We start from the raw sequence: 26,432 nt of genomic DNA on the forward strand, positions 1-26,432 counted from the left end.
GTGACTGAAGATGCAGTGTCACGGAGGTCAAGTATGCCAGCTGTTGATTTCGTTGGGCGATTTTTAGGGCTTGCTGGGCGACCAGTGTAGGGAGGTCGGTGACAACTGGCAGAGGAACTTCAGCGGGATCCATGGCCGGATCTACTGTCACGATGCCGGCTGGCAGGTAGTGGATCCTCTGTGCCAGAGAGGGATGGCGAGGACCGCGCTAGTGGACCGGTTCTAAGCCACTACAGGTTTTCACCAGAGCCCGCCGCAAAGCGGGATGGTCTTGCTGCGGCGGTAGTGACCAGGTCGTATCCACTAGCAACGGCTCACCTCTCTGACTGCTGAAGATAGGCGAGGTACAAGGGAGTAGGCAGAAGCAAGGTCGGACGTAGCAGAAGGTCGGGGGCAGGCGGCAAGGATCGTAGTCAGGGGCAACGGCAGGAGGTCAGGAACACGGGCTAGGAACAAACAAGGGAACGCTTTCACTAGGCACAAGTGCAACAAGATCCGGCCAGGGAGTGCAGGGGAAGTGAGGTATAAGTAGGGAGTGCACAGGTGGAAACTAATTAAGCTAATTGGGAAGATTGGGCCAGGCACCAACATTGGTGCACTGGCCCTTTAAATTGCAGAGACCCGGCGCGCGCGCGCCCTAGGGAGCGGGGCCGCGCGCGCCGGGACAGGACCGACGGAGAGCGAGTCAGGTACGGGGACCGGGGTGCGCATCGCGAGCGGGCGCCACCCGCATCGCGAATCGCATCCCGGCTGGAGGCGGGACCGCAGCGCACCCGGTCAGTGGATCCGACCGGGGCGCTGCAGCAACGAGGATGAGGCGAGCGCTCCGGGGAGGAACGGGGACCCGGAGCGCTCGGCGTAACACCAATTGTGCAAGTTCTCCCACTTAAAAAGATGAGAGGCCTGTAATTTTCATCAGGTATACCTCAACTATGTGAGACTTAAAGAATTTAAGAATTTATTTGCAATTATGGTAGAAAATTTGTGTTTGGTCACCTTCAAACAAACAAGATTTCTGGCTCTCACAGACTTGTAAATTCTTCTTTAAAGGGGTACTCCGGTGAAAACCATTTTTCTTTTAAATCAACTGGTGGCAGAAAGTTAAACATATTTGTAAATTACTCCTATTAAAAAAATCTTAATCCTTCCTGTACTTATTAGCTGTTGAATACTACAGAGGAAATGATTTTCTTTTTGGAATGCTCTCTGATGACATCACGACCACAGTTCTCTCTGCTGACATTATTATAATAATAATATCGCTTTATTTATTGTTGTCCTTAGTGGGAGTTGAACCCAAGTCCCCAGCACTGCAAGGCAGCAGTGCTAACCACTGAACCACCTTGCTGCCCTTAGCATACATCTGCTATGCATGGTTGCTAAAATGGACAGAGATGTCAGCAGAGAGCACTGTGTTCGTGATATCATCAGTGTTCCAAAAATAAAGGAATTTCCTCTGTAGCATTCAGCAGCTAATAAGTACTGGAAGGATTAAGATTTTTTTTTATAGAAGTAATTTACAAATATGTTTAACTTTCTGCCACCAGTTGATTTAAAAGAAAAAAGGTTTTCACCGGATTACCCCATTAAGAGTCTCCGCTGTCCTCCACTCATTACCTGTATTAACGGAACCTGTTTGAACTTGTTATCAGTATAAAAGACACCTGTCCACAACCTCAAACAGTCACACTCCAAACTTCAATATGGCCAAAACCAAAGAGCTGTTGAAGGACACCAGAAACAAAAATGTAGACCTTCACCAGACTGGGAAGACTGAATCTGCAATAGGCAAGCAGTTTGGTGTGAAGAAATCAACTGTGGGAGCAATTGTTAGAAAATGGAAGACATATAAGACCACTGATAATCTCCCTCGATCTGGGGCTCCACGCAAGATCTCACCCCATGGTGTCAAAATGATCACAAGAGCGGTGAGCAAAAGTCTCAGAACCACATGAGGGGAACCTAGTAAATGACCTGCAGAGAGCTAGGACCAAAGTAACATAGGTTACCATCAGTAACACACTATGTCGCCAGGGACTCAAATCATGCAGTGCCAGACTTGTCATCCTGCTTAAGCCAGTACATGTCCGGACCCATCTGAAGTTTGCTAGAGAGCATTTGAATAATCTAGAAGAGTATTGGGGAAATGTCATATGGTCAGATGAAACCAAAGTAGACCTTTTTGGTAAAAACTCAACTCGTCGTGTTGAGAAAGAATGCTGAGTTACATCCAAAGAACACTATACCTACTGTGAAGCATGTGGAAACATCATGCTTTGGGGCTGTTTTTTCTGCTAAGGGACCAGGACGACTGATCCGTGTAGAGGAAAGAATGAATGGGGCCATGTATCATGAGATTTTGAGTGAAAACCTCCTTACATCAGCAAGGGCATTGAAGATGAAATGTGGCTGGGTCTGTCAGCATGACAATGATCCCAAACACACCGCCCAGGCAACAAAGGAGTGGCTTTGTAAGAAGCATTTCAAGGTCCTGGAGTGGCCTATCCAGTCTCCAGATCTCAACCCTATAGAAAACCTTTGGAGGGAATTGAAAGTCCGTGTTGCCCAGCAGCAGCCTCAAAACATCACTGCTCTAGAGGAGATTTGTATCGAGGAATAGGAAAAAATACCAGCAACAGTGTGTGAAAACCTTGTGAAGACTTACAGAAAAGGTTTGACCTCTGTCATTGCCAACAAAGGGTATATAACACAAAAGCTAATTTTGCTGCCCCTTTGACTCAGCCCATTGGCTCCACCCTTTGACACGCCCCACCTTACTACTAGGGTGGCACACTGTAACAAACCTCCTCTGCATGTAATCACCCTACTACTGTGGTGATACACTGTAACAAACCTCCTTCTCATGCAATCACCTCACTACTGGGGTGACACACTGTTACAAACCTCCTCCTCATGTAATCACCTTACTACTGGGGTGATACACTGTAACAAACCTCCTTATCATGTAATTACCTTACTACTGGGGTGACACACTGTAACAAACCTCCTCCCATGTAATCACCTTACTACTGGGGTGACACACTGTAACAAACCTCCTCCTCATGTAATCACCTTACTACTGGTGTGACACATTGTAACAAACCTCCTCCCCATGTAATCACCTTACTACTGGGGTGACACACTGTAACAAACCCCCTCCTCATGTCATGACCTTAGTACTGGGGTTACACACGGCAACAAACCCCCTCCTCATGTAATCACTTTACTACTGTGGTGACACACTGTTACAAACCCCCTCCTCATGTCATTATATTAGTACTGGGGTGACACACTGTAACAAATCCCCTCCTCATGCCATGACCTTAGTACTGGTGTGACACACAGCAACAAACCCCCTCCTCATGTAATCACTTTACTACTGTGGTGACACACTGTTACAAACCCCCTCCTCATGTAATCTCCTTACTACTGTGGCAACACACAGTAACAAATACCCTCCTTATGTCATTACCTTACTACTGGGGTGACATGCGATCTTCACTTCAGCTCAGCCCCGCCCCCTCCACAGCATCACACAGGTCCTTCAGCCATCATTTCTTCTATCCTGCACGGCTCAGCTGTGCCCCAACTTATCACTGGTCACATGATGGTGACATCATTACAGGTCTTATACCATCAGCATTTAGGCTGGCTGGGAAGAAGGCAGAGGGAGGGGGGTAATGTGACAGTGTTGCGCTCCTGACAGAGGGTAGCCAGATAGAGGAGTGCACTGCCTCCAGTGTTGTCTTAGGGCTTTCCAAAAAAACAAAAACTGTTGCTGTAGTTTGCGCCCTTATCAAAGGTGCGCTGTAGGCAGCAGCCTTATTTGTCCATGGGGTGCGCCGGGCCTGCTAATGTGATGCTTCTGTTGGAACATTCTGTCAACCCAAAACTATTTTTCTCATTATGGAAATGGAAATTAAAATGTTGAGCCAAAAAAAAAAAAAAAAAACTTTTTCACACATAAAATTTTATACAAACAATAATTAATGATTCTACACACATTGTAAATAGGAAACATATTAACAATGAGTGGTTAAGTGGCTGTTCGTTAATGTTTCTTGACTATCTATTCCTTGGTCTGTTTCCCTACAGAAAGCTGATTATTTCCCTACAGAAAGCTGATATTTGTTTTTGTTTTTTTGTGCTAATTTGAGACCATGCCACTTGTGGTTTTGCCAGGACGTGAATTTTTGGTACCATGGTGCTTGATGTCACATAAAGGCCACAAATCTGTCACACTAAGCATGCGTCAAAGTAAGTACGCCATTAAAACATGTTCAGTTTTGTAAATGAGGTCATTAGATTTACATGGGACTTCCAACATTAGCATTCCAGAAATCCATCTGATCACTTGAGTTTCGGCCTACGAGATTGCCCCTGGAAATGTAAATGTATCCTGCCGCCGGAGCGAAATAAGGATCATGCTTTAACAGATCACATGTCACTGAAAATGTCAAGTTGAAGTTTGCTGAATCATGGAATATAATGGGTTAAATTCGAACCTAAGTTTACATCTGTAGGACATATGCTACACAAACCATTTATATACAGAACCCATGTCTCACACGTAGATTACATGGTCCGCACACACTATTAATACATATAGTACAAAACATTCACACATAGGACTTGTATCTCACATATACAGTTCATGGACACGCAAAGCAAATATGTGTACACATCACCACTAAGTATAGTACACAAGATCTCTGGAATGGAACGTATTAAATATCACTCTCCACGTATTACACAGAATCTACATTCACGTTTCTTATGTACTTATATTCTTATTCTCTATTATTATAGGGATTGTTTAGCTGGCTGTCCTGGTGGCACGGAGAGATGGGAGAACATCAAAGACTTCTCCTTCTCTTCCGCCTCCTCTCTCTTCCTGCTCCTCCCTCTTACATAGTCAGTAGAGGAGTTGCCTATATTGCCAGGCCCCAGCTCTAGAGACCTCCTGTAACACTTTATACCAGCAGGAGGCAATACTATAATGACACTAGACCGCTACAAGTAGGCATGGTTAGAAATTGCAAGAGTTCTAATAGGCAATACTGTTACACTGTGCCTTTATATGTTTGTGTACAGGCAATGCAGGGGCTGAGAAAGCTGGGCTTTCTCTTCAGAAGAAGCAGAGCGAAGAGCAGCAGAGAGTGAGGATCTGAATTGTATCTGTCTAAATAGACAGACAGGCCTCACACGTGGTTTAGCACCTCGCCAGGTAAAGTCCTGGATATTTTTGAGAATCTTCATCCTGTAGCTGTTAATTTTGGTGCCTAAGTTTGTGCAGCCCTCAGCTGGGAATTATAGTAGCCTATAAGGAGATGTAGCTAAGGCCCTCACAGCCCTGACTAAGGCTACTTAGTCAATGGGGTCCATCAGGCACTGCTGTTTTTCAGTGGGAGTAGCAGGAGAAAGAGATGGCATAAGCAGTATTTTTTCTCCCACTATTCTCCCCGGCGGCCCCGACGGCCGCCACACTACTGTGTGACAATGGTAGTGTGAGAGTAGCCTAAATCACAAGTCTCAGACATGGCTTTACATTCCCAGCGGGTAAAGTGCTGGATATTTTTGAGAATCTGCACCCCACAGCTGGTAGTTGCAGTGCCTTAGTTTATGCACCCTGAAGATGGCAATTGCAGAGCCTAAGTTCGTGGACCCTCCAGCTGGAAATTGTAGAAGACAAGACTGACTGTAGAGGGATTGCAAGAAAACATGTCTGCCTGCATTGAAGAATCTAGACTAGTGAGATATAGGAGAGAGAAAAAAGTATTGGGGTTTTGGAAAACTTGCTCCAGACTCCCCAAAGTCTACTTGGAACATTTATTTATGTTTCTGCTCTTTCTTGACTGAGTAGAGGGTGATCCTACTCAAGAGGGTGGTCATACTCTGTGAATAACAGATATTTGTATGAGTGCACATAGAGCTGTCAATCACTTAGTAAGACTGCCCACTTGACTACTTAGCCCAGCACAGAATTGATATAAATAAATTATCCTTGAACTTTTCCCTCAACACAGTCAGCAGATTGGACTTCACTTTCAATGTGACAGGTTCCCTTTAAGAATACTGTAGTGGAAAATGACTTTTTCCCTATCCAAAGGATAGGGGATAAGTTATAGATTGTGGGGGGTCCAACTGCTGGGACTCCTCGCAATCTCCTGTATGGGGCCCTGGAAGTCCGCAGGAAGGGAGCAATCAATCATGACGCGGAATGTGACACGCCCCCTCCATGTATCTCTATGGGATGGGCGTGTCGTCCACCGCGTCATCTGGGGATGGACATGCACCCTTTCTGCGGACTGCCAGAGCCCCGTACGGAAGCCCCGTACCTTCCACAATCTATAACTTATCCCCTATCCTTCGAATAGGGGATAAATTATTTTCCACTACAGTATTCCTTTAAAGTAATATATGAATTTACAGTGATTTATATAATAACTTTATTGTGAGCCAGAAATTTGGTATCATTGTTCATGTAATGGGATATTACTATGGGATATAGAAAGATCTAGCTAATAGTTAGAAGAATTTTTGCTTTACCTCTTAGCTTTTCAAGTGGATCATGGCAGCCTTCTTCTTCCCCAACAAAAAATCGATCACAGTCCAAAAAATAGGGCCAAGCCATGTCAATACCATCAAAGGCAGGCAGGCAATTTTTTTTCAAGGTTTCGCAGACTGATCGACAAGGTTTCACAATCTTATTCTTCACACATTTTGGAGCAAGAACGGCACATCCCACAAGTCTGAGGTCAGGGTTGCATTCTCCTTGAAGCAAGTTGTCAATGACACTTAACAGAATGTACTCAGCACTAAACTCCACGTCTCCTCTTGATCGGTGGTCTAATAAATTTGGAAACATTGTTTTGCTGTAGGGTAAGTCATCACAATATCCCAGGAAATTATCACTGCAGGTTCCTTGGAAGAAGACAGAAAACAACAAAAAAACACATTAGTCAAGTGTACCATACTGTTGTTTAAATTGCATTTTTCTATGTTATCAGGTCATTTACATTCATTTACATTTACATTACATTACATTACATTTACATTCACTCTCTACTCTCTGATGAGACAGCATTATGTAGCTAACCTTAATGTATTCTCTGGTATTCACCAGAATTTTCTAGTAAATAGAAGTGTTATTACAATTATCTCCCTATATTAGTCTAGTCTTCCTAGGCCACATTATCTCTAGGCCACATGGTCTTCAATGAAGAGCTGCTGTTTGCTTTACTGCCTAAAGTTGGAGCAAAGTTGCTAAAGCTTAACAAGATTGCATCTACCACCACAAACTACTATGCAAAGGGCTACAATATAATGTGTATAGACTTTACCCTGACCTGAAGGATTTATTTCTTACTTATCTCTACTAAACTTTACAAACGTGAGGGGATAGTGATAATCCAGAGCCCCTCAGCAATCTGTGCCTTTGTGGACCTCAAGCTCAAAGCACCTCCTTTCTACTGGAAGTTCAACATGACACCTCATGGTAAAGATCTCTCTGAGGATCGGAAAAAAAAATTCTCTCTACATGAAGATGGCCTAGTCTCTAGGGAGACTGCCAAGACCCTGAAACTGAGCTGCAGCATGGTGGGTTCCACTTAGAACAGGCCTCATTATGATTGACCAAAGGGGCTGAGTGCACGGGCTCAGCGTCATATGCAGAGGTCGTCTTTGGGAAATAGAAGTATGAGTGCTGCCAGCATTGCTGCAGAGGTTAAAGGGGGGAAGGGGGTGGTCAGACCTAAAATTTTGCTGTACTAGAAAGTTTTTACTTTACCACATAAATAGTATTTGCATTGTGGCCAAGCAGAGTCAGAAGGAACCTGTGTTGAAAGTGGAAGGAGATACTGGCCCTCAATTACTAACAGCACTCTGATTCTATTTGTCGGGTGGTGTGCCTAAATTCTGTGTAAATTCTGAATGTGCGACAGAAAAATACCCGAAAGAATGAGAAACACTCAGAGTGGAAAAAAAAAATACAAAATGGGCATGGTTTTCGGGAAAAGAGGCGTGATCCCTACATTTCATCAAAAAATCACTCGTCTTTTCTGAAAACCACTCTGAAAATCATGTGAATTTTCTGGGAAGAGAACCCTACACTTTAAAGCATGTATAAAGTTTCTGAAAGCGGAGTAAATAAGTAAATACTATGGTAAAAAAAAGGTTAGAAAAGCAAAAAACACAACAAAACCTACACTCCACTCTTAGTAAATCAGGGCCACTGTGTCGAAAGTGGAAGGAGATTATCCTGAGGATAGACTATAGAACCCTTTTAATCAAAAAATGACAGGGGATGCTTAGATGTATGTGTCTTAATTCCTCCCCTTTAGTTGAAAAACAGAACTCGGAAATAAGGAAGCACTTATCTTCTATCATTAGACAACACTGCTATGTCTGTGTGTCCTGTGGGGTCACTGATATAAGATGGAGATCTGAGAAACCTGCAGAATTATTGAGAAGGCACTGTGATAGAGTGGTTGGTACTGTCTCAAAGAAATACATTATTCAGGAAAACACTTTTGGATACTGCTGTGGGGAACACACTGGATGGTAATGTTATGGAGGAGGCATTATGGCCGATGTTGATATAAGGACCACAGTTTACGGCACAGCTTTGGGAAGCACCCAGGATGGTGACGGTCTTGAGGGTACTGTGGTAGCACTGGGAAAGTGCAGAATACTTTATATTAGATTACCGATGACTGACTGACTGACAGAAGTTTTCTGCCTTTCTTTACAGGGACGTTCTGTGACTCCAAGAAAGTTTGACTTGTGCCCTCCACTTAATCCTTGTACATGTTTGTAAAAAAGAGCTAAAGCTATAAGTGGAAACATATCAGTGATGATAGAAAGATCTATAGGAGAAAAGAAACTACAAGATTGAACACAGAGACTAGAAAGATTATGTGTTATCGTCATAATTCTCCTCCATGTATTCGACATCACATATGTCTCAAAGCGTAGCAGATGTTAACTGGAGCCGTCGCTGTAAACACTGTAATCACTCATCACTATGTATGGTATGTAGGATCTTCTCATGTTTATTCTTTCTCTACATTCTGATGGCAACCACTGAAAGGGATTTTCTTACTAAGCAAAGCTGGTAAAATAAGATGTGTGCCAGGTACATAACGTAAACTACAAAACAGAATAATACAAATTTGCCTGTTTTTTTTTGTAAAATGTATTACATTGTTGTATGGTTCTTTGCTCCCTATCAATCTGAGCTATGGCTGTGCTGTGCAAGATTGAACTCACTTTACCAAATCCCCCTTGCTTGCATGTGCATCAGGGGCAACTGTCATGTCAGGTAGGGAACAGTGTAGCTCAGAGCTGCATCCCGCCTCTTGGACAATCCATACTCACTTAGACAATGGCCGCCCCAAACTGGGAGACGGTCCCTACACTTAGCTAAGTGCCCAGGAATAAGGGAAGTCAGACAAGCCAGGTCAAAATCAAATGGCCACATAATAGATAAAACCTGAGTACTAACCGAATAATCAGAAAACAAGCCAAGGGTCAAAAATCAGAAGGGCATTGCAGTATATATTTAGAACCAGAGACAGAACAGGCAGGAGTCAAACCAAGAAAGTAATGTCAAGTCCAAATCAGAAGGCAAAGTCAGAGTCAGGGATCAGGCAAACAATCAGATCCTTGGGAAAGCTGAATAACAACACTGGTGAAGGCTAAGGTTACGTTCACACTGAGAATTTCCACCCAGGAAAATTCTGGGCAGGGATTTTGAGTGCAGCAGGGCCTGCACTATGACCACACAGGTATGCGCTGTCCCTATTGACTGCAATGTAGTCTGTACCGAATTCTGCAGAAAGACTGAACTTGCTCATTCTTTCAGCAGATATTCTGCAGAAGAAAGTCTGCAGGAAATATTCAACAGCACAATTTCTTCATCAGAAATTTAGCTGCTGAATCCCATTGGAAGCAATGTGAGGTTGGAATTCTGGGTGTGAATTTCTCAGTGTGAACTGGCCCTTACAGGAAGACTAATCACGAGCACTGCAGCAATTCAACTGCCTGTTTAAATATTCTGCCCTACGGCCTTTAGTTTTTTTTGCACATCCATGTGCCGCACAGGGCTGGGAGGAGGGGCGACACAGGGATGCTACCACAAGTGTCCTGCTGGGATTTGATGAGGCAGGGAAGCAAGGCGGGGTAAGTAACTGACAGCAACTTTTTATGTTTTTAGTAACATTTTCACAATCATGGTAAAATTGAGCAGTCACGAGCCTCCAGCGCTGCACCCGACACTCTAAACGAACACCCGGTGCAGCAGGGAGATCGCAAGGGTCCTCAGCAGTGAGACCCCCACGATCAGACATCTTATCCCCTATCCTTTAAATAGGGGATAAGATGTCTAGGGGCAGAGTACCCTTTAAAACCTGGCCTGTTTTGACCTTAGCAATGTTGTGATTTAGTTTTTTTTTGCCTCTCTGTATTTTAGCAGCCATAGATTTCATTTTTTTTTTTGTATGAGTAGACCCATGTTTTAACCCAGGCCCCTGACAGCATTACCACCTGTACATTACTGATTTTGCTCCTCCATTTCCTGTAATATTTTCCATCCCAAATGAGGTCAACTAAAATTGGCATACACCAACCCAACAATTTCTCTTTCTTTCAAGGAACATAGACATGTGGAAGGTATATTATTGACACATTTATATTACACCAGTCGACAAATAGGAAAGAAAAAAAAAAGAAGACTGAATATTTCATTGCCATGTAACAAAGCTTACCTTTCTCTGAAGCGGGATCCATACATCTGCCTACAATGCATAAAAAAAATATATCATTATATGATTTTTTTTATTATATATTTAAATTTTGTCATACAAAGAAACAAAATAATTTTAACAACAATATAAATATACAAGTAGCTTGCGTATTCCCGAATCCCCTCCTAACCTTTCCACCTTAAGTGTCTACATTGTCAGTAGTGAAAGCTCCGAAGGACTATCAAAGAGCATAATTACCATTACCTATATGAATATTGGACCTAATAGGTTAAAAGATAAAATAATAAAGATAACTGGGTCACCTAGACCGACAATGCGACTGATTAACAGACAACATTTTAGAAGAGAGAGGTAGCTAGATCTTCTTACCAAACAACCAGGCGAACCAAACACTACTGTGATAACGCTCTTATTTTTTCTATTTATTTATAGCTCTGGCAATATATTTATTTTATTAAAATGCCGGATTACCCCTTTTATTTAATTAAAGAAGAAGTCTTATGCCCGACATTACAGAAAAACGTATCCCCTATCCTGCGGATAGGGGATACGTTTTTCTGTAATGTCGGGCATGAGTCTTGTCCTTTAATTGCACATGCCCCCTCTCACAATGAGACACCCTAAGTGGGCGCCTACTTTGCCTATCCCTGGTTCCAGCGTTCTCTGTAGTCCTTGTGCAACATTTTTAAGCCTTACTTCCTTAGCAAACTACTGTATAAACTGGCATTGCCAGAAACCTTTAGCATTAGGAAATCTACTGAAATTTCCTCAATTAAGTCCTTTTCCAATTATCCCCCCCCCCCCAACATTATAAACTACTTAAAAAGGTGCAAACAAGGTTGAGAGGTCAAGGCTTATTAGAGCAGATGGTCATTCACATTCCAGATGATGGACCATAAGACAAGTCTGGACGTTGCTTTATTAACCTGGAGTGGAGACCAGACCCATCATGGATTGCAGATATCCTTCTTTGTGGCTGCTTTATTACAGTCACATCCCCTAATAAGAAAATGCTGCAAGGCTTGGTCTCTCATTGCTTCTTCATTTCTGAATGAATCTCTGCATTCCAGCATACTGTATCTCCAGTTTATGGCAGGGTGAAAACACCAACTCCTAACATGACAGGGTCATTAAACTCTGCTATACCCTTAGGCTATGCTTATCTAAAAGGAATGGGGAGGAGGATAATCCATCACAGAGAAAAGGAGAGAAAACAGTATCTCTAGAGAAATCTTCAATATGGGTCAAGACGTCACATTTCAAAAGTCAGCAAGTGTTTTCCCGCCGACCTGACACCGAGGAAAGTGTGTTTGTGACATCCATACTGCTGTATTTTTACTTTGTTTTATTTACTTTTATTTAGCACTTTAGGTGTGGCCTTAAAGGGGTATTCCAGGGAAAAAACTTTTTTTTTTAATATATCAACTGGCTCCAGAAAGTTAAACAGATTTGTAAATTACTTCTATTAAAAAATCTTGATTTCAGTACGTTCAGTACTTTTCATAAGTACTTTCAGTACTTATGAGCTTCTGAAGTTAAGGTTGTTCTTTTCTGTCTAAATCCTCTCTGATGACACCTGTCTCGGGAAACGCCCAGTTTAGAAGCAAATCCCCATAGCAAACCTCTTCTAAACTGGGCGTTTCCCGAGACAGGTGTCATCAGAGAGGATTTAGACAGAAAAGAACAACCTTAACTTCAGAAGCTCTTAAGTACTGAAAGGATTAAAAAAATTTAATAGAAGTAATTTACAAATCTGTTTAACTTTCTGGAGCCAATTGATATATATAAAAAAGTTTTTTCCTGGAATACCCCTTTAAAGGAGAACTCCGGAACATAAAAATTGTCGCCCATACTGCCGGCAGTAAAAAAATTAAGATGTACATATCTTCCTCCGCTCCCCCCGGGGCCTTCGGTAACTGGCTTCGGCCTTCGCCATGATCCTCTTCCTGGTTGCCGGTGGTCGGAGAGTCTTACTGCGCTCAGCCAATCACCAACCGAAGTGAAGTCCCAACTCGGCCGGCGATAGGCTGAGCGGCAGTGTGACTTTTCGGCCCCGGCCGCAGGTGCAGGTGTAGTGAAGAATTTTGTGTCCTGAAGCGCTTTCACACTGCCGCTCAGCCTATCGCTGGCTGAGTCTGACTTCGCTGCAGCTGGTGATTGGCTGAGCGCAGTATGATTCATCCGACCACCGGGAACCAGGAAGTGGATCGCGGCGGAGACCGGAGACGGTTACCGAAGGCCCCGGGGGAGCGGAGGAAGGTATGTACATCTTTATTTTTTTAATGCCGGCAGTATGGGCGACAATTTTTATATTCTGGAGTTCTCCTTTAACCCCTTAAGGACTCAGGGTTTTTCCGTTTTTGCACTTTCGTTTTTTCCTCCTTACCTTTTAAAAATCATAACCCTTTCAATTTTCCACCTAAAAATCCATATTATGGCTTATTTTTTTGCGTCCCCAATTCTACTTTGCAGTGACATTAGTCATTTTACCCAAAAATGCACGGCGAAACGGAAAAAAAAATCATTGTGCAACAAAATCGAAAAAAAACCGCCATTTTGTAACTTTTGGGGGCTTTCGTTTCTACGCAGTGCATATTTCGGTAAAAATTACACCTTATCTTTATTCTGTAGGTCCATACGGTTAAAATGATACCCTACTTATATAGGTTTGATTTTGTCGCACTTCTGGAAAAAATCATAACTACATGCAGGAAAATTTATACGTTTAAAAATGTCATCTTCCGACCCCTATAACTTTTTTATTTTTCCACGTATGGGGTGGTATGAGGACTCATTTTTTGCGCCGTGATCTGAAGTTTTTATCGGTATGATTTTTGTTTTGATCGGACTTTTTGATCACTTTTTATTCATTTTTTAATGATATAAAAAGTGACCAAAATACGCTTTTTTGGACTTTGGAATTTTTTTGCGCGTACGCCATTGACCGTACGGCTTAATTAATGATATATTTTTATAATTCGGACATTTACGCACGCGGCGATACCACATATGTTTATTTTTTATTTTTTTTACACTGTTTTATTTTTTTTATGGGAAAAGGGGGGTGATTCAAACTTTTATTAGGGAAGGGGTTAAATGACCTTTATTAACACTTTTTTTTTACATTTTTTTTGCAGTGTTATAGGTCCCATAGGGACCTATAACACTGCACACACTGATCTCTAATGCTGATCACTGGCGTGCATTAACACGCCTGTGATCAGCATTATCGGCGCTTGACTGCTCCTGCCTGGATCTCAGGCACGGAGCAGTCATTCGTCGATCGGACACCGGGGAGGCAGGTAAGAGCCCTCCCGGTGTCCGATCAGCTGTTCAGGACGCCGCGATTTCACCGCGGCGGTCCCGAACAGCCCGACTGAGCAGCCGGGTCACTTTCACTTTCACTTTAGAAGCGGCGGTCAGCTTTGACCGCCGCTTCTAAAGGGTTAATACCGCACATCGCCGCGATCGGCGATGTGTGGTATTAGCCGCGGGTCCCGGCCGTTGATTAGCGCCGGGACCGACGCGATATGATGCGGGATCGCGGCGCGATCCCGCTTCATATCGCGGGAGCCGGCGCAGGACGTAAATATACGTCCTGCGTCGTTAAGGGGTTAATGGGGTACTCCGCTGGAAAAAAAATTTTTTAATCAACTGTCGCCACAGAGTTGAAAAGATTTGTAAATGACTTCTATTTAAAAATCTTATTCCTTCCTTATGATTCACAACTTTGTCTTATATTGGTTGAAAAAAACTAAATAAAGATTTGGAAAAAAAAAAAATCTTATTCCTTCCAGCACTTATCAGCTGCGGTATGCTCCACAGGAAGTTCTTTCCTTTTTGAATTTCCTCTCTCTCTGACCACAGTGCTCTCTGTTCTCTGCTGACACCTCTGTCCATGTCAGAAACTGTCCAGAGCAGGATTGGTTTGCTATGGGGACTTGTTCCTACTCTGGACAGTTCCTAAAATGCACAGAGGTGTTAGCAGAGAGCACTGTGGTCAGTCAGGAAAAAAATTCAAAAATAAAAGAACTTCCTCTGTAGTATACAGCAGCTGGTAAGTACTGGAAGCATTAAGATTTTTTTTTTTTTTTTTTACAAATCTGTATAACTTTCTGGCACCAGTTGATTTAAAATAAATTGTTTTCCACCGGAGTGCCCCTTTAAGGTGCCCATACATGTTAGACAAAAGTTGGCCAAACCCATCAACTTCAGCGGATTATGCCAACAGTCTATATAGTGGCCTCCTGACTCTACACCGCCTGGCCCTTCTCTCAACTTTGTTGGTGAAGAGAAGGGCCGGGCATGTTGGATTCCAACTGCTTAACCATGTTGATTGTCGCTGCTTGACTGCGGCTTACCCTTCCCCATAGACAATACATGAACGCTTGGCCAATTCTCATGTGGGGAAGTTAGGAGAGAGATAACATTTAGTAGGCCAACTGCTATTGAAAGTGTGTGCCCAGCTTTAGGTGTGGGCAAGAGCACATTAGCTGTTGCTGCTAATGGGGGTGCCAAAGATGGGTTAATGTAAGCCAACCAAGAGGTGGCATAAGTGTCTAAAGATGTGATAACTGTAATACACAGCTTGAACTCAGGGCTGGTGTTAGGGGAGGGGGGCAACTTGGGCAGTTGCCCAGGGCCCCCATCCAAAAGAGGGCCCCCTGAACATATTTACGTCCAGCCTCACAATACACATCCAGCCTCAAAAATCCCGCCAACATCACTGAACAATACAGTAGTGAGAATATAGCCCGAAAGCTGTCCAGGCTGCACAGAGCCCATAAACAGCGCACACACTTACTATGGATCTTATAGGACCATTGATGACATCATCAGGACTCTAAGCCAATGGGAGTCTTCCCAGGTCTTGGAAGATACATAGTAAGCCTGTGTATGCTGTGTATGGGCTCAACAAACATAGGAGAGGAGAGTAAAATGTAACAGGGGAAAGGATGGGGGGGGGGGGGGGGCTGCCATAGGGAGTAGTGTATATGACACCTTAGAAATGGGGAGTGGGGGTGTGATTTTATATTTTAACCCCTCAGGAAATAGCCAGGTTTTATTTTTGGATTTTCATTTTTTCCTCCTCATCTTCTGAGAGTCATAGGCTGACATTTATCATTGTCTTTAGACTGTTTTTTTGTCTCTAGAAAAGGCACAAGCAGGGTTTCTTTGCACCTTTTTTGCGCCTTTTGGTTTACACATTTCTGTTGATTTTGAGTTGTGATCCACTGATTTTGGCAATACACAATATATGGATGGGTTTTTTGAACTGCGCCTTTTTGTGAAAAGGCACAAAACCACTGAAAAGTCTCTGAAACTACACCAGCCCAGACTTAGCTTAGCTTTTTGGTGTATGTCAAGAGAGAAATTTCAGAAAATGTGACCTGCACAAAATGTATCAAATGCTCTGTGACCATTTAATAAATTTGGTGCTCCTACACATCACCAGCACACAAAAAAGGTGAAGAAAAATGGTTCACTTACACCTACAATTATAAATGCCTGCCCATAATGCTTTCTTATTATTGTACTGGTTTAAAACAAAAAAAAAAAAAAAAAAAAAGACTTTTTAACAAAACCAGTATGTAAAATTGCTCTATTCTGACCCCTACAACTTTATAATTGAGATGTACAGTCATGGCCGTAAATGTTGGCACCCCTGAAATTTTTCTAGAAAATTAAGCATTTTTCACAGAAAAGGATTGCAGTAACACATGTTTTGCTATACACATGTTTATTCCATTTGTGTGTACTGGAACTAAACCAAAAAAGGGAGAGAAAAAAAAGAAAATTGGACATAATGTTAGATCAAACTAAAAAAATGGGCAGGACAAAATGAATGGCACCCTTTCAAAATTGTGGAAAAATAAGATTGTTTCAAGCATGTGATGCTCCTTTATACTCACCTTGGGCAAGTAACAGGTGTGGGAAATATAAACCTCACATGTGAAAGCAGATAAAAGGAGAGAAGTTAACTTAGTCTTTGCATTGTTTGTCTGTGTGTGCCACACTAAGCATGGACAACAGGAAGAGGAGAAGAGGATTTAAGAACCAAAATTGTGGAAAAATATCAACAATCTCAAGGTTACAAGTCCATCTCCAGAGATCTAGATTTGCCTTTGTCCACAGTGCGCAACATTATCAAGAAGTTTGCAACCCATGGCACTGTAGCTAACTTCCCTGGGCGTGGACGGAAGAGAAAAATTGATGAAAGGTGTCAACGCAGTATAGTCCGGATGGTGGATAAGCAGCTCCAAACAAGTTCCAGAGATATTCAAGCTATCCTGCAGGCTCAGGGAGCATCAGTGTCAGCACAAACTATCCATCGACATTTAAATGAAATTAAACACTATGTCAGGAGACCCAGGAGGACCCCACTGCTGACACAGAGACATAAAAAGCAAGACTACATTTTGCCAAAATGAACTTGAATAAGCCAAAATCCTTCTGGGAAATTGTCTTGTGGACATATGAGACCAAGATAGAGCTTTTTGGTAAAGCACATCATTCTACTGTTTATCGAAAACGGAATGAGGCCTACAAAGAAAAGAACACTCAGTGAAATATTGTGGAGGTTCAATGAAGTTTTGGGGTTGTTTTGCTGCCTCTGGCACTGGAGGCCTTGACTGTGTGCAAGGCATCATGAAATCTGAGGATTACCAATGGATTTTGGGTCGCACTGTACTGCCCAGTGTCAGAAAGCTGGGTTTGCGTCCGAGATCTTGTGTCTTCCAGCAGGACAATGACCCCAAACATACATCGAAAAGCACCAAGAAATGGATGGCAACAAAGCGCTGGAGAGTTCTGAAGTGGCAGCAATGAGTCCAGATCTAAATCCCATTGAACACCTGTGGAGAGATCTTAAAATTGCTGTTGGGAAAAGGCGCCCTTCTAATAAGAGAGACCTGGAGCAGTTTGCAAAGGAAGAGTGGTCCAACATTCCGGCTGAGAGGTGTAAGAAGCTTATTGATGGTTATCGGAAGCGACTGATTTCAGTTATTTTTTTCCAAAGGGTGTGAAACCAAGTATTAACTTAAGGGTGGCAATAATTTTTTCCAGCCCATTTTTGGAGTTTGGTGACGTTATGTTCAATTTGCTTTTTTTCCTCCCTTTTTTGGTTTAGTTCCAATACACACAAAGGGAATAAACAGGTGTATAGCAAAACATGTGTTACTGCAATCCTATTCTGTGAGAAATACTTCATTTTCTAGAAAAATTTTAGGGGTGCCAACATTTACGGCCATGACTGTATGAGGTTTTTTTTTTAGCACTTTTATCTGTAGTTTTTATTGGTTTCACTTTTGTGTAATGAAATAAATGATGTGACCAAAAAGCAGCAATTTGAGGTTGTTTGTTTCTTTACGTATACGCTGTTCACTTTACGGGATCATTAAAATTATAAATTATTTCAATCAGGCACCAAAAGCCAGAAGAAAACCAGGACTGGAGGACAGGACTGTGATATTGGCGGCACCAGGGGAGCGGTCAAAGGTTAGTTGAAGTTTATTATTTTTATTCTGGCAGGCCGGACATAGTGGATTAAATTTTTCTTACTGAAGTTCTCCTTCAGGGTACATTCACACGCTCTTAACTAGTTACGCAGGGTTACACTACCATTCATTTTAATGGGTCTGCAAATCTGCTTTGCGGACTGTCCATGTGCCCAAACAAGTGCATGGTAGCGTAACTCGCAGTGGAAACCTATTGTTAGTTACGAACCTGTGAACGTTCTCTTAAACACGGAAAATATTTACAATAGATCTTAGATTTCTACCCTGACACGTTTTTGTTATGGCTAGGGATGTCCTGATACTATTTTTTTTTAAGACCGAGTACGAGTACCGATACTTTAATTCTAGTACTCGCCGATACCAAGTACGAGTACTTATATTTCAAAGGGAATCTGACACCAGGGTGACCCGGTTTCTGGCGCTGTTTACCATATGATATGTGGTTCCTTGTTGTGTACAATGGAGGCGGCTTCTGTAGTATGAGCCAAGATTTCTCTCTTCTCCATTGGACAGAACAGAGAATTTGCATTGGTGGTGAGACCGATGACCACATGGTGAGCTACCTATAGATTCAAGTTAGTGCAGGTGACTCTACAGTAAGATTGCCTGTAATAGTAGGTAGTATCCCCTTGCAGACCTTAGCAGCTGCCCCCCTTGTAGACAGCAGCCCCCCTGTAGACATAAGTAGCAGCCCCCCTGTAGACCACAGCCCCCCTTTAGACAGTGGGCCCCCATTTAAACAGCAGCAGGGTCCCCCCTTTAGACAGCAGCAGCCCCCCCTTTAGAAAGCAGCAGCCCCCCCTTTAGACAGCAGCAGGGCCCCCTTTAGACAGCAGCAGGGCCCCCCCCTTTAGACAGCAGCAGGCCCCCCCTTTAGACAGCAGCCGCCCCCCCCCCTTTAGACAGCAGCAGGGTCCCCCCTTTAGACAGCAGCAGCCCCCCTTTAGACAGCAGCAGCCCCCCCCTTTAGACAGCAGCAGGGCCCCCGTTTAGACAGTAGCAGGGCCTCCCCTTTAGACAGCAGCAGCCCCCCCTTTAGACAGCAGCAGCCCCCCTTTAGAAAGCCGCAGCCCCCCCCTTTAGACAGCAGCAGGGCCCCCCTTTAGACAGCAGCAGGGCCCCCCTTTAGACAGCAGCAGGCCCCCCCCTTTAGACAGCAGCAGGGGCCCCCCTTTAGACAGCAGCAGGGGCCCCCCTTTAGGCAGCAGCAGGGGCCCCCCTTTAGGCAGCAGCAGGGGCCCCCTTTAGGCAGCAGCAGGGGCCCCCTTTAGACAGCAGCAGCCCCCCCCCTTTAGACAGCAGCAGGACCTGCCCTTTAGATAGCAGCATGCCCCCCCCCCCCCCATTTAAACAGCAGCAGGGCCCCCCCATTTAGACAGCAGCAGGGCCCCCCGTTTAAACAGCAGCAGGCCCCCCAGTTTAAACAGCAGCAGGGCCCCCCGCCCCCCGGTAGACATTAGTAGAAGCCCCCATCCTTGCAGGCAGCTCACCTCCTCTGTCGCGTGCTGCCACTCCACTGTCCCGTTCTTCCTTCCTCCGGTCCGCATCATGTCGTCCTATGGAGGAGCAAGTGACATATACGTCACTCTGCTTCCTCCATAGCGTTATGCCGGGCTTTATGCTCCTCCATAGGACGACATGATGTGGCCCGGAGGACGGAAGAACGGGACAGTGGAACGGCTGCAGGTATCGGGCATGGTATTCCGGGACATTAAACGAGTCCCCGATACCATGCAAATAGCTAGTATCGGCCCCGATACCGATACCAGTATCGGTATCGGGACATCCCTAGTTATGGCCTTAGATGCTTTTCCCCTCATTGGGATCTCAGGCCATATTCACATAGGGGGAGATTTATCAAGACCTGTCCAGAGGAAAAGATGCTGAGTTGTCCATAGCAACCAATCAGATCGCTTCTTTCATTTTGCAGAGACCTTGTTAAAAATGAAAGAAGCGATCTGATTGGTTGCTTTGGGCAACTCAGAAACTTTTCCTCTGGACAGGTTTTGATAAATCTCCCCCATAGTGCGTGATCTGTAACCTAGTGCTGTGTATTCTGTTTCACAAAACAGAGGAAACCAGGAAAGCTTTGGTCACGCAATTCGAGTGCCCCATTTTTAATTTTGCCCAGGGCCACACTTATCCTAAAACCGGCCCTGCTTGAACCACTTATATACTGTGTCTGCCTCGTTATATACCACTGTTATTAGTTTACTTTACAAAGCATATGGTACTGGTAGTAATGCACTGTTTTGGTATTATTTGAGCAGCGTATGGTGGTACAATATGATGTGGCTCTGCTGGCATGTTTTTGCAAAGTACAGTGGTGGCAGCACTGTATAGGAGTCTTATTTATGTAACTGTATGGATGTTATTTGGCCAATTTATGGCACTGTTATTTGGGCACCAAACCGTATTATGGTGGCTGTATGGCAATATATGTTATATTGCTTTGTAGGCTGTATGACAGTACATTATACAAGGGGTGCCAGTGAAAGGTTTTGCACAAGGTAGCATACAGCCAATGGCTGGACCTGGATGCAACTACTAGAAACAAGCAAAAAAAAAAAACTAGGAAACAAGGATAACAAATAGAGGGTACTTAGACCCCCATGCCAGGTTTGGCTCTGGATGGGTAGCACAGCAGATTTACACCCGTTGGGAAATTACATCTATCCAGAAGGAAACCAAATGCCTCCCTCCGCAGCTCTTTCTATTGTAGTCTGGAGGTTTAGTAACTGTCAAGCAATCTATTGTGAATATGCCATAAAAACATCTTAAAGCGGAACTTCAGCACTGTCCTTCCACCCATTGTGCAAAGTTCGACATAGAGAAACATAAGCCACGCTGGACAGTACAGTTGCCAAGGCAACTGTATCACTCCAAGCAAATTCCTTGAATGGGCCCTATTAATTAGAAAAGGGCTTGTTCACAGACCTCATGTGGCATAATACGGTTGCCTCAGCCACACCCAGCGTATGCATCGTCTTACCACATTGAACTTTGCAGAACGGGCAGGAGAACAATGCTAGAATTAGCCTTATGGGTAGGGTCATACGCATTGCATATGCAACTTATTTGATGCTGCGCAATATCTGCTGGACAGCGTGAAATACGCTGCATATGTGCTATGACCAGACACACAGGGCTTTCCCCGTCACAGCCCTGTGTGCACAGTGAGGTTCAGAGGCGGGCTGCGCACACCAATGTAACTGTGATGTGCTTCGAACCTCACTGCTCACACAGGGCTGTGGTGGGGAAAGCTCTGTGTGTCTGCTTAAAGGGGTACTCTGGCTCTAAGACATCTCATCCCCTATCCTAAGGATAGGGGATAAGATTCCTGATCGCGAGGGTCCCGCCGCTGGGGACCCTCGTGATCTTCCACGCCGCACACCGTTAGAATCAGTCCACGGAGCGTGTTCGCGATTACTGGCGATCACGGGGACGGAGCATAGTCACATCACGGCTCCTCCCCCGTGTAACGTCACGCTCCGTCCCCTCAATGCAAGCCTATGGGAGAGGGCGTGACAGCTGCCACGCCCCTCCAATAGACTTGCATTGAGGGGGCGGAGCCGTGACGTCACTATGCTCCGTCCTCGTGGTCGAGATGGACTCAGCCGGAGGACCTCCAGCGGTTCCGGAAGCCGCTAAAGGTGGAGGCTGAATGGTAGATCCCGGGGGTCCCCAGCATCAGGACCCCGGCGATCTGACATCTTATCCCCTATCTGGAGTACCCCTTTAAAATGCATATGCAATGTATTTCCTTCTGCATCAAATACGCTGCATATGCGTTGTGTGTGACCCTATCTTTATGGTTAAAAATCCCTTTAACAATTCATATTCTTAGGATGGGAATATGGAGCATAAATGCAGCCAAGTGAATAAAGCCTTAGGTGAAGTTATTTGGGAAGATTTATCAAAAGATATGCAGTGGAAAAGTGCAGGAGTTGCCCGTAGCAACCAATCAGGTCACTTATTTTTGAAAATGAAAGAAGCAATCTGATTGGTTGCTATGGGCAACTGGCTACCTTTTCTAAGCACAGGTTTTGATTAATCTCCCCCAGTGTTCCTCAGGCCTTATTTGTGTATAGAACCTGCACCAGCTTCATGACTAATGGATCCATACAAGTCCAAAACCTGTGCAGAGGAAAAGTTCACATATTCGCCCATAGCAACCAATCAGATTGCTTCTTTCATTTTGCAGATGCCTTTGAAGGAAAATGAAGGAAACAATCTAATTGGTTGCTATGGGCAACTGCACCACTCTTCCTCTACACAGGTTTTGATAAATCTTCCCCACAATGTGTGTTATATGAAGAAAAGTGCACCCTTTTCTGCTGGTCATCAACTGACCCACTAAGTGGGCTTCTACTGATATCAATAGACATTGGGGGATATTTATGTTTTTTTTTTGCTGTTCTTTGGCGCTTTTCTTTGGCGCAGTGACTTTTTGCGCCAAGGTTTTGCAACTCTCAAATATTTTTCAAAAAATATATACTAAGTGGTGATTTCCGTTGATATTATGCACTGGTTAGGAATTTATCATGTGCGACTTTTCAGTTCGTCGCATCTTTTGTTACAACTGCTCAAACTGAGGTGCAAATCTACACCAGTCCTAACTTGGCTTTATTTTATTATTATTATTATTTAGCATTATTAAAAAGTCGCACATATGTTGCATGGGTTAAAAAGTTGCACAAAAAGTTGCAGAGGAAGCATCATACACTCTACTTTCCATGAATACCTATTGACTTATATTCAGTGCAGAGGTGGTATATGGCGTTTTTTTCCCTCTAAGACTATGTTCACACGGTTGGAAAATGTGCAGAATGTCCGCAGGAAAAAAAAAACGGACACAGGTCCGCATATTTTGACTAACCTGCTGGAGCTAGGACCGTTCTGAAATGCTTCATCTCATAGACGGCAATGCATTTTGTTGCGGTATCCGCAGAAAGAATAGTCGAGTCTATTCTTTCTGCGGGAATTGGAATCTGAATTTCCGCACCAGAAACATCTGGCGTGGAAATTCGGCTGTGTGAACAGTGCAGCAGAATCCCATTGAAATCAATAGCACTCTGCTGCTACCAGTGCGGGGGTGGGGCAAACCAGGCAATTGCCTAGGGCCCCCATCCCCCAGTGGGCCCCCTGCCTGCTGCTCAGCATAAGCCTAATCAAGCCTGGGGGGATCCGCGGCTGCCACTGAGCAGTCCGCAGGGGGCCCCCGTCACATTCCCCTGTGTCCCTGTTATCTCTCTGCGGCGGCCCCGTGTTAACTTTAAAAATGCAGGGGCTGACGTGAGTTAGCGCATGAAGGGACTTCACTGACTTCGCATGCGTGCGCCCATAGCAACGGAGGAGCAGAGCATTGACGAGGAGGACACGTGCCGACCGGAATGGTAAGTCCCCAGCACCAGCTGGCAGCACGTCCTCTTCGGTGCTCCGACCACCGGTCCTCCGGTCCCGGGATCTACTGCTATGGTCTATAGGCCATAACAGTAGATCGAGACCCCGGACCGGAGGACCGTTGGTCAGAACACTGAAGTGGGGCAGTACACAGACATACAGCCTCCAGCCATACACTGTATATGGCTGAAGGCTGTATGTCTGTGGTTGAATTATACTGCACCTAATGTGGGGAACTATACTGCACCTAATGTGGGGGGACTATACTGCACCTAATGTGGGGGAACTGTACTGCACCTAATGTGGGGAAACTATACTGCACCTAATGTGGAGGAACTATACTGCACCTTATGTGGGGGAACTATACTGCACCTAATGTGGGGGAACTGTACTGCACCTTATGTGGGGGAACTATATTGCACCTAATGTGGGGGAACTGTACAGCACCTAATGTGGGGAACTATAAAGCACCTAATGTGGGGGAACTGTACTGCACCTAATGTGGGGGAACTGTACTGCACACCTAATGTGGGGGAACTGTACTGCACACCTAATGTGGGGGAACTGTACTGCACCTAATGTGGGGGAACTATACTGCACACCTAATGTGGGGGAACTGTACTGCACACCTAATGTGGGGGAACTGTACTGCACACCTAATGTGGGGGAACCGTACTGCACACCTAATGTGGGGGGAACTGCACTGCACACCTAATGTGGGGAAACTATCCTGCCAACCTAATGTGGAGGGAACTGTACTGCCAACCTAATGTGGGGGAACAACAACCTAATGTTGGGGAACTATACAAAAATATAAAATTGTACTATTCTGATCCCTATAACTCTTATTTTTCTGTATATGGGGATGTATGATGGTAATTTTTTGCGCTATGATTTGTAGTTATCGGTACCATTTTTGTTTTAATGGGACTTTTCAATTGCTTTTAGATATTTTTTATGGTATTTGAAATGACCAAAAATGTGCAAATCTGGTTAGTGCCCTATTACGACTTTTGGGGCCCCACTTTTGATTTTGCCTAGGGCCACGCTAAGCCTAAAACCGGCCCTGGCCGCTACGGAATCTCTGTGCAGAATATAACGCCAAAGGAGAAAAATGCCTATACCAGTGTTTTCCAAACAGGGTGCCTCCAACTGTTGCAAAACTACAACTTCCAGCATGCCCGGACACTCAAAAAAGTTTCTTAACATAAATATGTCCATATACAATGATCAATCTCAAGATAGATAGATAGACAGATAGATAGACAGATATTAGATAGATAGATAGATAGATAGATAGATAGATAGATGTGAGATAGATAGATATGAGATAGATAGATGGATAGTTAGGAGATAGATATGCCATATATGATAAATAGATAGATAAGCAACAGATAGATAGATAGATAGATATGAGATTGATAGATAGATAGACAGATAATAGATAGATAAATAGATATACATAGACAATACATAAAGTAGCTATGTACACAAACTATTGAAGCAGCACAAAACAACCAATATGAGTAATATCTCATAGTGTTCTTACCCAGGGCTCGGTCTCCAGGGAGGCATCTGGGGGAGCAGTGCACAACCCCCAAAGTGATGAGGAGCAGTCCTCCAAGCAGGGGATACCTGTATCCGGCCATTGTCAGCAGGCAGGCAGTAGACTGATGTGGCACAGGCAGCAGTGGAGAGGTCTTCTCAGAGTCTGGGCTGTATCAAGACACTTTTTTTTCTCTCTCTTTCTTTCCAGGCAGCCAAATTGCTCACGTGTTACAATGAATACATCCCTGGGGTCATATTACATTGGATGTTCTAGGGATATTCGGATTGACTAGGAGAAGGCGGCAGATCCCCAGTCAGTCTGCTAGGTAATAGTTTCTTCTTTACATGGGGAATCATTCATTCCAGGCTGTTTGTGGGGATTTAGAAGCTGTTCAGGGATCACAAAGAATTACGGAGAGTAAAAGAGGCAGATTTGTTTTCCTTACAAGAACACTGACTTTGAGGGAATCCATATGTCTCTAAGTGTACCCATGGTATGGTTGCACAAGAGCAGAATACTCCGAGTGTATGACTAGTAACCACGCTACCACAAAAATGTACGCAAATTTTTGCTATGTGCACGGCGGATTACAGGGGGTGATTCTGTAAAGTGTTCTAAACATCTCATTTATTATAGAATATATAGAAACCTTCTTGTCGGATCACATTATTTTACCCTTTCATTTGAGACCAGAAGGATAGCTGTAAGGGGGAACTCTGGTGCCCAAAGGCCACGCTGCTTCACCAGTATAACAAAGGGCACATTGTATATGGGGGAGGGGGTTTGGGTCGACAACAACTTAAAGAAATGTTTTCATCAACTGGTGCCAAAAAGTTAAACAGATTTGTAAATGACTTCATTACTTAATCCTTCCAATACTTATCAGCTGCTGTATGCTTCAGAGGAAGTTGAGTTATTCTTTTCTGTCTGCCCACAGTGCTCTCTGCTGCCACCTCTATCTGTGTCAGGAACTGTCTATAGCATGAGCAAATCCGCATAGCAAACCTATGCTGCTCTGGACAGTTCATAAGGGTGCGTTCACACTGAGCAAATCAAGAGGAATTCACACTGAAAAATTTAGGTGCCGAAAAAAGAATTTTCTTTTTACGCGAAATTGGCGCACAATGGAATTTGCACAGAATTTGCACGGAATTGCGTGTGGAAATGGGGGAGAAAGAAGTGAAGGGTTTTTCAGCA

At 44.0% G+C, this 26,432-nt stretch overlaps 1 protein-coding gene across 1 annotated transcript in view; it reads right to left on the reverse strand.

The window, feature by feature from the left end:
- Positions 1-25,426, reverse strand: part of CPZ (carboxypeptidase Z) — a 90,861-nt gene extending 65,435 nt beyond the window's left edge. Inside the window, exons 1-3 of the mRNA XM_056551582.1 lie at positions 25,236-25,426; positions 10,767-10,796; positions 6,550-6,924 (exon numbers count right to left, since the gene is read on the reverse strand). Of these exons, the coding sequence (XP_056407557.1) occupies positions 6,550-6,924; positions 10,767-10,796; positions 25,236-25,335 (505 nt within the window). The 5' untranslated portion in view covers positions 25,336-25,426. The remainder of the gene's footprint in view (positions 1-6,549; positions 6,925-10,766; positions 10,797-25,235) is intronic.
- Between the last annotated feature and the right edge of the window lie 1,006 nt (positions 25,427-26,432).

The sequence above is a fragment of the Hyla sarda genome, chromosome 1 (assembly GCF_029499605.1).
Source record: "Hyla sarda isolate aHylSar1 chromosome 1, aHylSar1.hap1, whole genome shotgun sequence".
In the NCBI taxonomy this organism is placed as follows: domain Eukaryota; kingdom Metazoa; phylum Chordata; class Amphibia; order Anura; family Hylidae; genus Hyla; species Hyla sarda.